General features: G+C 44.5%; 9 protein-coding genes across 9 annotated transcripts; 3 read left to right on the forward strand and 6 right to left on the reverse strand.

Moving 5' to 3' along the window:
* Positions 1–204: 204 nt before the first annotated feature.
* Positions 205–1482, forward strand: SAMD00019534_071900 (hypothetical protein; the record flags this gene model as incomplete). The annotated part of the gene is made up of 2 exons (XM_012897597.1): positions 205–398; positions 468–1482. The coding sequence occupies 2 exons, from the start codon at positions 205–207 to the stop codon at positions 1480–1482; spliced, it is 1209 nt and encodes a 402-aa protein (XP_012753051.1).
* Positions 1483–1702: 220 nt separating this feature from the next.
* Positions 1703–2777, reverse strand: SAMD00019534_071910 (hypothetical protein; the record flags this gene model as incomplete). Its single annotated transcript, XM_012897598.1, has 4 exons — positions 1703–1882; positions 1953–2339; positions 2432–2594; positions 2662–2777. 4 exons carry the CDS (start codon positions 2775–2777, stop codon positions 1703–1705), a joined length of 846 nt encoding a protein of 281 aa, XP_012753052.1.
* Positions 2778–3181: 404 nt separating this feature from the next.
* Positions 3182–3671, reverse strand: SAMD00019534_071920 (hypothetical protein; the record flags this gene model as incomplete). The annotated part of the gene is made up of 2 exons (XM_012897599.1): positions 3182–3542; positions 3610–3671. 2 exons carry the CDS (start codon positions 3669–3671, stop codon positions 3182–3184), a joined length of 423 nt encoding a protein of 140 aa, XP_012753053.1.
* A 455-nt stretch (positions 3672–4126) lies between these two features.
* Positions 4127–6066, forward strand: SAMD00019534_071930 (hypothetical protein; the record flags this gene model as incomplete). The annotated part of the gene is made up of 4 exons (XM_012897600.1): positions 4127–4178; positions 4281–4376; positions 4464–5588; positions 5657–6066. Coding segments are annotated over 4 exons (1683 nt in total), but the record flags the coding sequence as incomplete, so codon positions are not given.
* A 653-nt stretch (positions 6067–6719) lies between these two features.
* Positions 6720–9160, forward strand: SAMD00019534_071940 (hypothetical protein; the record flags this gene model as incomplete). Its single annotated transcript, XM_012897601.1, has 3 exons — positions 6720–7753; positions 7816–7940; positions 8001–9160. 3 exons carry the CDS (start codon positions 6720–6722, stop codon positions 9158–9160), a joined length of 2319 nt encoding a protein of 772 aa, XP_012753055.1.
* Positions 9161–9641: 481 nt separating this feature from the next.
* SAMD00019534_071950 (hypothetical protein) lies at positions 9642–10597 on the reverse strand (the record flags this gene model as incomplete). The annotated part of the gene is made up of 2 exons (XM_012897602.1): positions 9642–10327; positions 10441–10597. Coding segments are annotated over 2 exons (843 nt in total), but the record flags the coding sequence as incomplete, so codon positions are not given.
* Positions 10598–12166: 1569 nt separating this feature from the next.
* SAMD00019534_071960 (hypothetical protein) lies at positions 12167–13138 on the reverse strand (the record flags this gene model as incomplete). Its single annotated transcript, XM_012897603.1, has 1 exon — positions 12167–13138. The coding sequence occupies one exon, from the start codon at positions 13136–13138 to the stop codon at positions 12167–12169; it is 972 nt and encodes a 323-aa protein (XP_012753057.1).
* A 280-nt stretch (positions 13139–13418) lies between these two features.
* SAMD00019534_071970 (hypothetical protein) lies at positions 13419–15067 on the reverse strand (the record flags this gene model as incomplete). Its single annotated transcript, XM_012897604.1, has 3 exons — positions 13419–13425; positions 13503–14423; positions 14499–15067. The coding sequence occupies 3 exons, from the start codon at positions 15065–15067 to the stop codon at positions 13419–13421; spliced, it is 1497 nt and encodes a 498-aa protein (XP_012753058.1).
* Positions 15068–15251: 184 nt separating this feature from the next.
* SAMD00019534_072000 (hypothetical protein) lies at positions 15252–15309 on the reverse strand (the record flags this gene model as incomplete). Its single annotated transcript, XM_012897605.1, has 1 exon — positions 15252–15309. A coding segment is annotated over one exon (58 nt), but the record flags the coding sequence as incomplete, so codon positions are not given.
* Positions 15310–15406: the final 97 nt, after the last annotated feature.

Here is a 15406-nt window from a genome sequence, read left to right on the forward strand (position 1 = left end):
ATGTTCCATCCTAACGTTACCCCACAACTATAATCAGATTTTTGATCAGACGACAGTTTTGTGAGAAGTGGGGGTTCGTGTGGGGGTGTGAGTGATGATCATTGATTCAGTGCACTCATTCATCTCATCAGTTCTTCTCATTTCGACACATCTTTATTTATATATATCTTTTCTAATCAAATAAACTTAATCAATCAATCAATAATGTTGTCATTAGTTACATGTACAGCACCAGTCAACATTGCCACGATCAAGTACTGGGGCAAGAGAGACGAGAAGTTGATCCTACCTTTGAACGACTCGCTCAGTGGTACACTGCACCAAGATGATCTAAAGACAACTACCACCGCCATGGCCAGCGAATCATTCACCGAGGATGCACTCTGGTTGAATGGAAAGTATGTTGAATGATTGATTATACCTCGCCAGCAGTCTAATCACTCACTCAATCAATCAATCACCATCAGGAAGGAAGACATCAACACTACACGTTATCAGAATGTATTGAAGACTATTAGATCTCGCGCTACTAAGCTCATGGATAAGAAGCATTGCGTGCATATTTGCTCGGTGAATAACTTCCCAACTGCTGCTGGTTTGGCCAGCTCGGCAAGTGGCTACGCATGTTTGGTCTACGTGTTGGCACAGCTTTATGGAGTGGAGGGCGACGTGTCGGCCATCGCCAGAATTGGCAGTGGCAGCGCCTGTCGCTCAGTTTATGGTGGCTTTGTCAAGTGGGTGATGGGCGAGCACGCCGACGGCTCAGATTCGCTGGCCGTGCAGGTGGCCCCCGAGACACACTGGCCCGAGATGAACATCATCGTGCTGGTTGTCAATGACAAGAAGAAGGAGACCAGCTCCACCAATGGCATGCAGCTTTCGGCACAGACCAGCCCCATGATGAAGGAGCGCTGCGCCACCATCGTGCCACAGCGCATGAAGGACATTGAAGCCGCCATCCAGGCCCGCGACTTCCAAACGTTTGGCGATATCACAATGAAGGACTCGGACGACTTCCATGCCGTCTGCGCCACCACTCAGCCACCAATTCACTACCTGAACGAGACATCGCGCTACATCATCGATCTGGTGCACAAGTTCAACACGGCTGCCGGCAGCATCAAGTGCGCCTACACCTTTGACGCCGGCCCCAACGCCTGCATCTACCTGCCCGCCGACAACGTCATCGAGGTGCTTGCACTCTTTGTCAAGCACTTTCCAACGTCGGATCTGGCCGCCTACTACCGCGGCGATGCTGCCAACGTCGAGAAGATCGCCAACTACCAGCCACCCACCAACACCCAGTCGCTCTACAGCACACCGAGCGCCGCCACCCAGGAGCTTGCCGGCTCGTTGAAGTACATTCTTCACACCAAGATTGGTCCAGGACCATGTGTCTTGTCCGAGAGTGAATCTTTGATTGACCCAAGCACTGGCTTACCCAAGGTCGTTGCTGCTGACCCTTCGGCCATCAACAACTAAGTCGCGTCTGCCATCACTGGATGCATGGATCAGGCACATACACATACACACAGGTCCTGGAACCAATGGAGTCAAGCTTATTTCATATAATCTACCATTTCGAATAAGACCATCGTCCAGGACATTCGTCCTGGTCCTCAATCAATGTTATTATTACATGTGTTATGTTGTGTTGTTTGTGGCTTGGCTAGGCTGTGTGTCCTTGTCATGGCATGCCAAGTTAGAGTGTCTTGAACTCTGAAGACAATAGACGCCATCCAGCATTGACATGCTTCTCGATTGTGATGAGTGCGTATCTATCAAACTTGAGTGGACCAGCGTTGATCACTGCAGCCTTGCCATAGTTTGTCATACCTGGAGCAAAGTGAGTGTGACCATGTACATTCAGGAACACCTTTGTCTGTTGATTGATTGATTGAATGAAGGGTTGTTAGTTGTTGCGATGATCTTGAGTTGGACTCACTACGTACATGATCAATGATGAACTGTTCGATGGCCTTGCTTCCAGACATGATTGGTGATTGGTCTGTGTGCAATCTGTCGATGGCGGTGCTTGATGAATGTGGACCAACATGGGTCATGAGCAATATACTGTCAGTGTCCTTGAGAATGGGATCGGCTCCGGATTGCGCCTCTTTGTAGGTGACGTGCAGGTCGACACTGAGTTGCTCGTCTGTCTGGTAGGGGTAACCGACCCAATGCTGCTTTCCATCGCGGTAACCTGGCAGACTGCCTCCAAGACCCATCAACACCAAGTCAGGCGCTAATCTAATACATCTCTTATGTACATTAGTTGAGAATGTAGTTAATTGAGGTCGTTCATTAACTGGGTTCAACAAAGATGTCTTTGAATCGTGCTATTAGAGGTGATGAATGAATGGATGTTGTTGGTTAGTCAGGTGATATTGAATGAATGAATGACTGACCTCAGGCAGGTAATTAGACATACATTGCCTGGGATATAAAAGGTATCCTTGTGAATGTTATCGAGCTCAATGATGGCGGCACTCATCTCTCCTTCGCATGCAGCAGTCTTCTCTGCCTCACCCTCCATTCCATAATCATCTGGGTCAAAGTTGGATATGTCACCGCTACACAAGATATAGTCTAACCTATATTTGATTGATTCATTGTTAGCATTTGATGGGAGGGATGTAGATGTTTGGAGTATGATCATACTTCTCATTGGCATTGATTATATCCTTGCCAAGCTTCTTGATGTTGTCAAGATTCATGTGTAAGTCTGTCACGAGGAGTATCCTCAAAGTAGTGTTTGTACTTGGTGTTGGTGCCATATCTTCTAACTTAATAATATGTTGGTTGTTGTTGTTGTAGTTGTTGACTTATGAATGAATGAACTTGCTTCACACTTGAAGGGTGTTGAGGGACTAGGTCATCTTGCCAGCTGGCCTCATCACATGTGTCATTCAGACTCCCTCTTTGAATTAATTTTCAAGATGTCTTCCAACAACCACTGATTGGAACAATCTGAAGAATTGGTGCACGAACAGACATGAGTCACGACCTCACATCGATGAGATCTTACCTAATCAAGTAATAACCATCTAGGTGATGATGCAATCAATCACATCAACATTGGAGATCATGAATAATGATTGATGCACTGGTACTTATACTATTATATATATATATACTATACTATTTATTCAATTGATCGGCTGGTAATACGTCCACGAACTCACTCGCCTCGGTAAATGACAAAGTTGTTCTCTGTCTCTAGTATTTTGACTTCGTAGAGTAGTTCGTTTAGACGCTTTTGGAGTAGTTGGAAGATGACTACACAGAGGTTCTCGGTGGTGGTGACTACGCCTTCAAACTCCTTGACATCGACCTCTAGATTCTTGTGATCCATACGATCCATGACCTCCTCCTTTATAATCTGTTTCAGTTCACTAATGTTTAAGAACATTCCTGTATCGGCATTCAACTTTCCACGCACTGATACCTCCAATGTATAGTTATGTCCATGTTGATTTATACACTTTCCATATATCTCCTTATTCTGTTCAGGTGTCAATTTATCTGAATATAATCGATGACTGAGTATGATTGAGTGAGTGAGTGATCGATCAAGTGATTGATTGATTGATTGAGTGAGACACATACCTTGCGGAGAACACTTCTCTTCTTGTCAGGATAACAGTTTTGGCAGCGGTAGTATTAGTCATTGTATTGTTGCTTATGCTAGTGTAGGTGATGGATGGATGGCTGGCGGTCTGAATGCTGGTATGTGTATACGTATTAGTTGAACAAGTCAGTGTTTGATGTCGTGTGAATGCCGATGTGGTCCTTGCCACCTTTATTCATTCATGTTGGTTGTTGACTTCCCCATGTTTTCTGCTTTTCAAACAACACACACAAAACACGTATGTCATTACAGATCTTGAACAATGGACACATCATGTTCGCGAACCTTCAAATACTGCTTCCTGCGATCATTCATTCATTTATTATTTATCTTCAGTAATCCCATTCCACAACCATCTCCACCTTATATTTGCATTGTTTACTTCTTTAACTTGGTATTGCCGACGACACTTTAAACTTGACATCCATCCATACCTACTGTACACGAAATCACTTGTTGTCACTTCCATCATTACCCTTATCCTAACTTAAAACAATGGACAATAATAATAATAACAATAACAACAACTCATTGGTCGTTGGAGAAGATGAGGTCGATTCAACTGTGATAGCGGCAATAGAGCAAACAAACATTAATAACAGTGCATCAGATATAGTACGTGCTTCATCACCTTCTTCATCACCAACATTGAGCGCTAAACAACAAGAGGATGCTGCTGCCATAGAACAAGCTGTTGTAAAGTGGAGCATTGTGGCCACGTCCAACAACCCTTCACCTCGTTTCGGTATGCATTAATGATCGAATGAATGATTGAAATAGAATGAATGAATGATCGAATGAGTGACTAACCTTTAAAGTTATTGGACATTAGACAACACAATGTCAATGTATAAGAATCATTTGTATCTGTTTGGTGGACATCAAGGAGAAAACTCGACATCAAGTTTCTCTTACTTCCAAAAGTTGGACTTGAATACATTCGCCTGGCAATCATTGCCATGCACATCGGTCAAGACAAGGATATTGCACACATCAGTGATTCAAGGCGATTCAATGTATATATTCGGTGGCTGCATATATGAGGAGGAATCAAAAGGTTGGATATGGGGCGCGAGCAAGACCAACAAGTTCTTGAGGACATTGGGCGATCTGATCAAGTACGACTTCACCACCAACGAGTGGCACACGCTTCAGACGGGACAGGCACGCGACGGCCACTGTTCAGTCGTGGCTAACAATGAGATGTACGTCATTGGTGGATCGGTCACACAGCACGACGCCAAACGCAACATCTTCTCGACATTCTTCAACTGCGCCAACGTTTACAACTTTGAGACAAACACTTGGCGCGAGATCCCCGCCCCCACCTTTGGCAGACTGGGCACGGCGGTGACGTACCGCGCGTCCGAGCAGTCCAAGGAGTATGTGTACTACTTTGGCGGCTACGATCAGGCCGGCCGTTCGAACAACGACCTGTGGCGCCTGGACACCGAGACGGAGATCTGGCACCTGGTCGGCAGGAAGGAGGGCGCTCCATGGCCCGTCGACCGTCACTCACACACAGCCAACATCTACCAGGACAAGATGTACGTGTATGGTGGCTACAACAAGAGGGGATTCGTACGCGATCTCTATGCATTTGACTTCTCCACCGAGTCCTGGCAGGCAGTGCCCACCGAGGGTCCTCCCAAGAGACGTCGCTGCAACAGTGTGGTGCTGGAGAGTGGTGGACGCAATAGACTATTGTTGTTTGGCGGCACCTATCTCTCATGTTACTACAATGACATCTATGAGTTTGTGTTCCCATCACAGATCAACATACCCAAGGACCGTCTGGCATTTGACTTCTCCATTCTCTTTGACAATGCTCAAGAGTACTTTAGCGATATCACATTCGTCGTGGAAGGTAGGCCCATCCACGCACACAAGAACATCCTAAGCGTCCGTTCCAGTTACTTCAAATCAATGTTAACCTCTGGTCTCAAGGAGTCATTTGGTATGTCAGTCTTTGGAACCATTCCATCACCCAATCAATCACTCACTAACATGTCCCAATTATTATAGAGAAAGAGATTGTGATCAAGAATGAAACATTCAGCGACTTTAATACGATGATTAGATATGTTTACACTGGCGATGAGTCATTGGTCACTGTGGAGAACTGTATTGCACTGCTTCATCTTGCTGATTGTTATATGTTTGATAGACTCAAGACCATTTGTGAGGCCAAGGCCACAGAGGCCATCGATGTGGACTCTGTCGTATCATTATATCGCCAGGCTGATTTCTACAAACTGACCAAGCTTCGTCAACTATGTATCACATTCATTGCCAAGAATCACAAGGATGTACTAGCCACTGGCACTCTCAACAACATGGATTCATCATTCCTACTTGAGGTGATGTACTGTTTAGACCCATCTTTAAATCAAAGTGGTAGCACATCATCAACAAGCAACACATTGCCATCATCCAGATGAAGAAAGACACTTCCTTGTAATAATAAATAAATAAACTCCTCCAAACCAAGACCCAATGGGACCTGTCCTGACATGACCCTGGGCTTGGTCAAGCCTTGACTAACTCCGAGTAGAATGCGGTTGATGTCCTACAAGGGTTACATGTCATATGATAATGGAACTGTCTCGGACCATTCCATTGATACTCAGATCACTTTTTCAGAATAGATGGAATACAGTCAGGACCACACACTTGTCAAGTGTCGGTTGGGCTAATGGCAGTGTGGGGGTAGGGTTAGGTCCGCACAACAAACGAATCCGGCGAATGCAAGTTGCGCTGAACAACATGAACCAGGTGTTTTGTCAAAAGTGCGTTTGTTTTGTTTTGTTTTGCTTTGGTTTTGATGTGTGATGAAGGGGAATGTGAGTGGACATCCATTCCTTCAACTTCTCCATTTGCATTGAGACTTTGACTTGACAGCGAGACGTACGCACCTCTTTGACTTATATAAACAGATACATAAATACATTCAATAATAGGATTAATAGTGATAATAGAGAATGATTGATTAGACATTAGAAATAGAACATAGATCTCATTCATTTACTCATTCAATCACTCTCAATCAATCACAGACAATCACTCAAACAGACACAAATTGACAGACATGTGGTTGGAGATGTCTAACAGTCTGTTGAGTGACAACTACAACTTCAACTTCAACTACAATTACAACAATTATAATAATTACAACTATAGTGGCAAGGTTAATGATGGCAATACAGCCAACGGCACAACATGTTTGGAGGGTGGACATTGCTCATTCTGTCAATCAATACTTATGAAGAGTATTAGTATTCGCGATTATGAGACATCGATCAACTTCAACTTGGTATTCGACATCATGCTACTTGGCTACATCTTCTCGGCGATCTATCTCATCTTTCGTGTGCAGAAGTCCTACACCTACATGCAGTCCACCAGCATCAAGTTCATCAGCGGCACCAACAACAACGAAGACAAAGGTGCCAATGGTGCCAGCGGGAGTGGACATAACAGCCCCAACATAAATGGCGAGGACGGCGTGCCACTGGTACCCCTTCGCATGTCGGGCTACACATCGATCAACATCCAGGAGGAGAACTCAATGCTCTTTGACAAGAACGCAAGCATAACGATCAATCAACCCAAGATCATCGTGTCCACATACTTCAAGCATCTCCTGTTTGTCATCATCTGGCTGTCGGTTCAGTCGCTGGTCATGCTGTTCCTGCCGCCATGGCCCGGCGTGCTCTATCCCACGCTGATCGTGATCATTCGCGGCGGCCAGATCATCTCGGACAACTGGATCCTCGTGTTCATGACGGGCAAGGGCGATGACAAGCAGTCGGCACGATTCTCAATCTTCTTCTGTCTGATACTCTATCTGATCATCACATCGATGATGCTGGCATCGATCTATGACGACGACCAGCAATGTGGCTCGCCAACCGAGTGCCAGCTATTCAACATGTTCGAATTCACACGTCTTGGCATCCACTTTGTCTATGCCGTTGTCTATGGCGCCGTGCTCTTCATCTCATCACGTGGTACATTCATCCGACCAACCGCACGCATCTGGCTCACATTCCTATTCATTGTCAACTTCTTCTCTGCATTCTCCTACCTCCTCAGTGTATTTGGCGTTGACTTTGGCGAATGGTAAGCATGCATAATCACTCCCCTCCACTTGATCACATACTCACACTGATACCAATCACTAGCTTACTCAGCCTTGTAACGATCATCAGTGCCTTCCTCTATGGATTCCTCTTGTTCAGGACTTGTGGAAATGACTCCAACTTGTTGCGCGCAAGGAGTGAGTTTGAACCATTGCTAAACAACTTCCGTATGTATCCCATCACATTGTATTCAATCAATCACACTAACATCAATCAATCATACACAGAGGAGTACCAGAACTTGTTTGGAATGGACAATATATCATCAATTGATGGTGCCAATGCATTACAGTTGGCAGCGTTCAATATTAGATTCTCAGAGTTTAAGATGTGCGAAGTGATTGGCGGTGGATACTTTGGCGAGGTCAGAAAGGCCATTTGGAAGGGCGCAGTAGTGGCCATCAAAGCCCTGCACAGGAACTCATACCGACACACAGAAGACCAGGACGACAATGTCTTCTTCAAGGAGGTGGCCATACTCAGCATCCTGCGCCACCCCAACGTCTTGCAGTTCCTTGGCGTGTGTGCCGAGCAAGAGAAGAACTGCATCGTCACAGAGTACATGGGCGGTGGCAGTCTGGAGCGCCTGCTGCAGGACCGCTACCATCTGTTCACCAACCACCCCGAGCTGGCGTGGAGAATTGCGCTCGACATTGCCAAGGGCATGTTCTACCTGCATGACTGGAAGCCCAACCCCATCCTGCATCGCGATCTCTCGACAAAGAACATCCTGCTGGACGAGGGTATCTCACTGGCCAAGGTGGCCGACTTTGGCCTTTCGCGCGAGCAAGGCTTTGAAATGACTGCCTCCGTCGGATACCTCCCATTCCAAGCACCCGAGGTATTTGTGGGCGAGATGTACACATCCAAGGCCGACGTATACTCGTTCGGCATCCTGCTGTGGTGCATACTGACGGGTCAGCAACCCAATGGCGATCTGCCACCCCTCAAGATGGCGCACATGGCCTCGTACGAGCAGTACCGTCCGCCTCTGCCGTCAGACTCGGCCGTCCCGATGTGGGCGCCACTGATCAGTCTGATGCAGATGTGCTGGAAGGCCACGGCGGAGGAGCGACCCACCTTTGCATTCATACTCGACTATCTGGAGGTCAACATGCCGTCCGAGGCGCTGACCTTCTTCCAGCGCACAACATTCACCAACAGCAGCAGCGCCAATCACTCCACCAACAACTCAAACAACAACTCATTCAGTTCGTTCGGCACGATGATGAATGCTTCGGTCACAGTCAGTCTGCTGCCCAACAATTACCATCATGGTGGCGCAATGCACAACAATCACACATCATCGCCACCCGCCATTCGAGAGGAGGATGAAGAGGACGACGATATATTTAATCAGAATGATTATCATTATATAGGAGACTAGGACAGACAGACATGTCTGTGTGTGGATCGACCAACAAACAATTCATATTTATCAACAACATCAACATCAAGCTGGATATGTACAAGGACATCCATTAGTTAATGTCTAATGGAGGGGCAGACATATCATCACATCAATCAATGGCACGCCATCATTCAATCATTCATTCATTCATGGACTTGGCTCACATCAAGTGCACTGGCAACCATCCACATGTGGAAGCCAATCAATCATGTATATTCTATTAGGACAAAGAGGCTAACTTATGTGCAACCCTTGGCACAACAAATAAACTGGATGGATGTGATCCATCCCTGATGGCCCACCTGGGCATCAACAACATCACTCTTGATTGATTGATTGATTGATTGATTGAGTGGTTTATTGAGGTGTGTACAGGTGTATCCAATAACCTTATCTTATTAAGGTCACTTGGGTACTTGGCCCACGTGGGCCATGGGCTGCCGCCGAAAGCCAATTAGTCTGAATCCTGGTTACTAATCTTGAACTCGTCCATTTCCTCCCATCCATTGGCCTTGGCATAGCGGAGAAATGCCCATTTGGGCTCCATCCATTGAATCTTCATATCACATAGGTCGTGATATCCATCTGTGCCCTCCATCATTTCGAACCAGCCTTCATAGTCATAGTCCTCCAGTCTATGTGCATATCCTCCCTTTCCATTGCCACCCTTGGCAGCACCGCCCTTGGCACCACCTATTGATACAATTGTCTTCTTTGGCACAGGCTTAGCATTTGGCTTTGGCCTTGGCCTCTCCTCATCCTTGGCACCAGCACCTATTGATACAGTTGGTTTCTTGGTGACAGGCTTTGGAACAGGCTTGGGCTTTGGCTTTGGCTTCTCCTCTTCCTCCTCGGACTCTGTCACATAATCCTCATCATCATCCTCTTCTTCGGACTCTTCCACGGACTCCTCCTCTTCCATTTCTCTTGAAAAATCTTCATAGTCTGAAGAGTCGTCGTCATCGTCCTCTTCCTCGGACACTACATTGGCAACTTCCACATCCTTGACAGGAGGAGCAACAACTTTTGGTGTCTTCTTTGGTTCCAAAGATTTGTTGTTGGAAGTTGTTTCATTGAGTGAAAAGTCCCTTTTAAGGTCAACAGTAAGGATTGATGTTGGATCATTTTGTTGTTCAATTATACCTAATAGATTGTTTTTGATTGATTGATTGATTGATTGATTGATTGATTGATTGATCGAGTGAGTGAGTGAGTGAGTGAGTGGAGAAGAGTGGAGTGAGTTGAATGATACATACGATCAGCAATCTCCACCTTCTTGCCACTGGCCTTTAGTCCTCTCTTTCTGGCAATGGCAGCAACATCAACGTAGAGCATGGCAATAAGATCATCCTTATCGTACATTTCAACAACTTCATCTGGTTGTAAAAGTTGTTCTTTCTTTCTTGCGACCATTTTGATTACGTTATATGTTTTGTTATTGAAATATATATATATATTTGAATGAAGTAGATTGAATAGTGAACATTTAAACATTTATATTGTCCATCTGTTTCCCACATTTCAACGAACAATCCGTTTGCAAAGGCGCTTCACAAAATTCMAAATTCAAAAACAGAACCAAAGGCATTCACCCCTTTGTCTGACTGTTTGGTGATGGGGGTAAATAAGTCTGGTTATTATTGTTTTAGTTGATGCAGATGATGTATACAGTTAGTGTTACTTTCGTCACTGTCGTATGTTTGATTTGGGTTAGCGACATCATAAATATAGTACATGTCTTGACATTAATAATCTTTATGACTACACTACTGTTTATTATTATTATTGATGGATGAGTACTGAAACTTTGGTTTTTTGCAAGGGGGCACTTGGGACTTTCAGTGATTCTCCGCCACCTCTTCAGAAGACCAACCAGGCCGTCAAAACAAACAAAATACGAATCGTTAAACATTAATTACATTACATAAAGTTTCCACACCTGATGGCGCTTTGGCATCATTTTTTAATTCTTTTCTGGTCTAACAACAATAGATTGCTTTTGTTTACCGACGTGCTCCAGGGAAAAGAATCCAAAATGGAAAGGATATATAGACAAAATTATCGCGTTATGTTGATCGATCATTCTAAAAATGACTTGACATGGAAGGTTACTGTTCATAAGGTTAGGGTTGGCAATAATAAACTTGAGAGTTGATGCTGACTTCAACGCAGGTATGAGATTGATGGGCGGATTGAGCATAAAGTGGGATGGATGAAGATACACTTGAGGTATTTCTGAGTGAAAAATAATCTCGTTGATCCTCCTTTGTGGTGGTTGAGTTGGCAAATATATAGGATTGTGCATAACTAATGTGTAAAGATTTGGGCATCTATCAATAAAATCTATTTGGTCGCCATAGTCAGGGCCAAGAGTCAATGCTCGGACGGAGTAGATAGATTCAGGAAGCAGGGGCATGTCGTACCCTAATAGACAGAGATCGGTCAATGAAGGATGGAATGTTTTTCTGGTAATTGGGCGCATGTATCCTCTACCAAGTGATAGTGTTGAAACAGAGTGTGGGATGCATCCTTGATTGATAGTCTTGTTGAACTTATTGCCAAAAACCAATGTGATGACAGTGGAAGGTATTGAACCAGGATAAATTTTTTGACAAAATTCATCTCCGAATACCAATGTTGTGATGAACAGTGGTAAGAACTCTTGTTGAAAAGAAATGTTGAATTTGCCCGTAAGTCGCAAATGTTGTACAGATGAGGAAATGTTGCTGGTAAGTTGAGATGATCCCTTTGAGGAATAAAATGAGCAAGAATGAGCATTATAACAAATATAGATATATATATATGTATAACTGTATAATGTATAGAATGCCCGCTTTATTAGTGTATTATGAATGATGTATATATACTGATTAGATGGAACATGGAATAGTGTTCTGTAGATTCCAGGATGATGACTCAGCAATGATAGAATGTATGAGTCATGGTGACACATCGTGAATCGTATGTGACAAGTCGTCACACTCACCTCTTCTTCTTAGAGGTAGACTTGCTTGACTTGGACTTAGTCTTGGACTTGGACTTGGAAGGTTCGTCTGTTGATTGATTGATGATGTTCTTGAGATTGTAGGCTTGAAGGATGTCTACACAATGAGTGAGATTATCTGATGTTTCCCATGTTGCATTGGCTTCATCGTATCCAAACCACTTGACCAAATACTCGACACTCTTGTTCCTCTTGGTGCGGTGGTTGATGATCCTTTCCACCTCGTGTTCGAGCTCTCCATCTATGATCTCGCCGTTTGGCTCAGAGTTTGGTCTCTCCTCCTTCTTGAAAAGGTCATCAGCGTTCTCAATGTATAGTTTGATGTCACTGACATTGAATGTTCTGATACGCTTGGCTGACTCTGGTAGGTCGACTTCGACCAATGACTTGTTGATGATGCGCGCAACCTTGAATGGACCATAGTAGTTTGCTAGCAGCTTGCTCGATGTCTCCAACTGTCTCTCATAGCTTGATGGGAATGACTTGCGCGTGACCAACACTCGTTCTCCAACTTTATACTCATGTGCTGTTCTGCCTTTCTCGACGTACTTGATCTGTTTGTTCTGAGCGTCGATGATGTTCTCCTTGATTGACAAATGATAGGTGTTCAACCATTGATGACGTTCTTCTGCTGACATGCCATCGCTCTTGATGCCAAAGTTGAGTGGTGTTCTTGGATCAAAGCCATACAATGCTTTGAATGGTGTCATTGCCGTTGATGACGATACTGTGGTGTTCATTGCAAACTCCAGTGCTGAAAGATGTTCGTCCCATCTCTCGATGTCCTCGAGTGTCTTCTTGATTCTGTTCTTGAGTGAACGATTGGTGATCTCGGACTGACCGTCTGTGGCTGCATGTCCGCTTGTTGACATGTTGAGATGTGTACCCAATTGTTTGAATATCGATTGATAGATCTCTGCTGTGAACTTGCTATCTCGATCTGAGATCATCTTGACAGGAATGCCAAACTGTGACACAACCTTGTTGAAAATGATCAATGCTGTCTCTTCATTGTTGATAGTGATGTGACAGGCTGTCAGCTTGCATGTYTTGGAGAAGGTGTCCACGATGACCAAAACATTGTCAAAACCATTCTTTGACTTTGGGAGTTTAAGAAAGTCCAGGGAAATGATGTCAAATGGTTTGTCAGCTGGTGAGTTGGGATACAATGTCGATTGTTTCTTGATGAGCTGATTGCGCTGACATGAGTGGCAGGAACGACAGTAATGTTCAATGACTTGTAACATTGATCTGAAGATGTAGTACGGTCTGAGTCTGAGATAAGTCTTCCTTGTGTTGAAATGRCCGGCGTACAGGCTGTCGTGTGCCTCTGAGATGAGCTGTTGAATGATATGCTTGTCTGTGATGATGAGTCGTCGGTTCTCGCCTTCGACCAAATAAGATAGTCCATTGATATCAATCACGGTGGTGTCTCGTCTATCCTTAAGTTGTTGAATGAACTCGTTGTTGATGCTTGATGTTCTGATTTGATCTGTGTACTTTGATGGTAATGGTGACTCGTAATCCTCTCTTCGAGACAGGGCATCCGCAGCGCCGTTGGAATTTCCATCCACATGATCAATCTTGTACTTGAATCGATTGAGGTACTCCAACCATCTGAACTCCTTGGGTGACAGTTGTTGCTTGTCCTTTAAGTACGTGATATTGAGATGATCAGTCTTGATCAATAACTCTGAATCGATGAGCATGCTCTCATACTTCTTAAGTGTCTCGATGATTGCCATTGTCTCTCTGATTGTTGTTGTAAACATCCGTTCACTCTCGTTGAGCTTGCGTGAGAATGCTGCGACCAATTGAAGTGACCCATTGTCATCACGTTGATTGACAGTTGAACCCAGCGCAATGGATGACGCGTCTGTGTACAGTTCCAAACACTTGTTTCGATTAGGAATAACCAATTGACTCTTGTCACTGATTGAATCTTTGATAGTATTGACCAAGTATGTCTGTTGCTCAGTCAGCTTGATGTTGCCCTTGACCTTTGCCACCTCGTACAGTTCACTTGTCAACTCTGCCAGCTTGGGGATGAAACTGGAATAGAAGTTGACCAAACCAAGGAACGATTGCATTGCTTTGCCAGTGGTGGGTATTGGGAAGGTCTTGATGGCCTCTACCTTGGAGGGCTGCGTGATGATCTTGCCGTCATGTACTTGGTATCCAAGCACTTCGATCTTGTTCTCAAACAAATGTGTCTTGGACTTCTTCAAGTAGATGCTGTTGTGACGACACTTCAGTAAGAATCGTCTTACATTGATGGCATGGTTCTCTAGTGTATCTGATGCCACATACATGTTGTCAAAGTAGTTGAACTGTGAGTTGTCATTGTCTTCTTGTAAGATGGCTGCGATCGCTTGATTGAATACGCTAGGAGACGAGGAGAGACCTTGCGGTAGTACAACCCAGGACCACATACGACGACCATCGCTGAAGTTGAGGTACTTTGAACTCTCTGGTGAGACACGACATTGCCAATAACCATCAATCATATCTGCATCTGTGAACCACTTGTTGGATTGAAATCGATTGATGATGTCGTCTGTTCTTGGTATATTGTCTGTTGCTGTGACAATGTTGTTGTTTACTGGTCTGAAGTCAATGATCAGTCTTGGTCGTCCATCTTTCTTCCAAATGACATTGGCTGTGCATCCATGTGCTGCTGTCGATGGAATGATGGCACCTCTCTCATACAGTCGCTTGGTTATCTGATCCATTGCCTCTTGCTGTTTGGGTGACTTGCGATAAGGGTAACCACGCATGATCTTGTTCTCATCAATGAGTTTCAACTTAAGGTCAGTTGATCTGGCTGGTGGCAATCCAGTGGTGATCTCATCCACAATGACGTCACTGAACTCTTCCATAAACTGACTCTCCAATTCCCTTGCTCGCATCCATTCTCTTGCTGCTGTCTCAGCTGCCTTATTGTTGCCAATGATCACCTTATATATCGCTCTGATAGGTGTGACAACGAACAACATTGTGAACTTGTGATTGTTGATATCTATCTCTAAGTTGACTGACTGATTACTTGTTGTTGAAGTGTTCTCAAACACTGGTGACTGTATATTGAATGTCTCTTTGTTGCTGATATCGATCTTCATGTCTGCAATAATTGATGGATCAATGAGACAGTAGTTGGCCCCTGTATCGACGATTGCTGAGGCAACTCTCTTATCTATCTTGATTTGAATAACATCGAG

This window comes from Acytostelium subglobosum (assembly GCF_000787575.1).
Source record: "Acytostelium subglobosum LB1 DNA, scaffold: scaffold14, whole genome shotgun sequence".
Taxonomy (NCBI): Eukaryota; Evosea; class Eumycetozoa; order Acytosteliales; family Acytosteliaceae; genus Acytostelium; species Acytostelium subglobosum.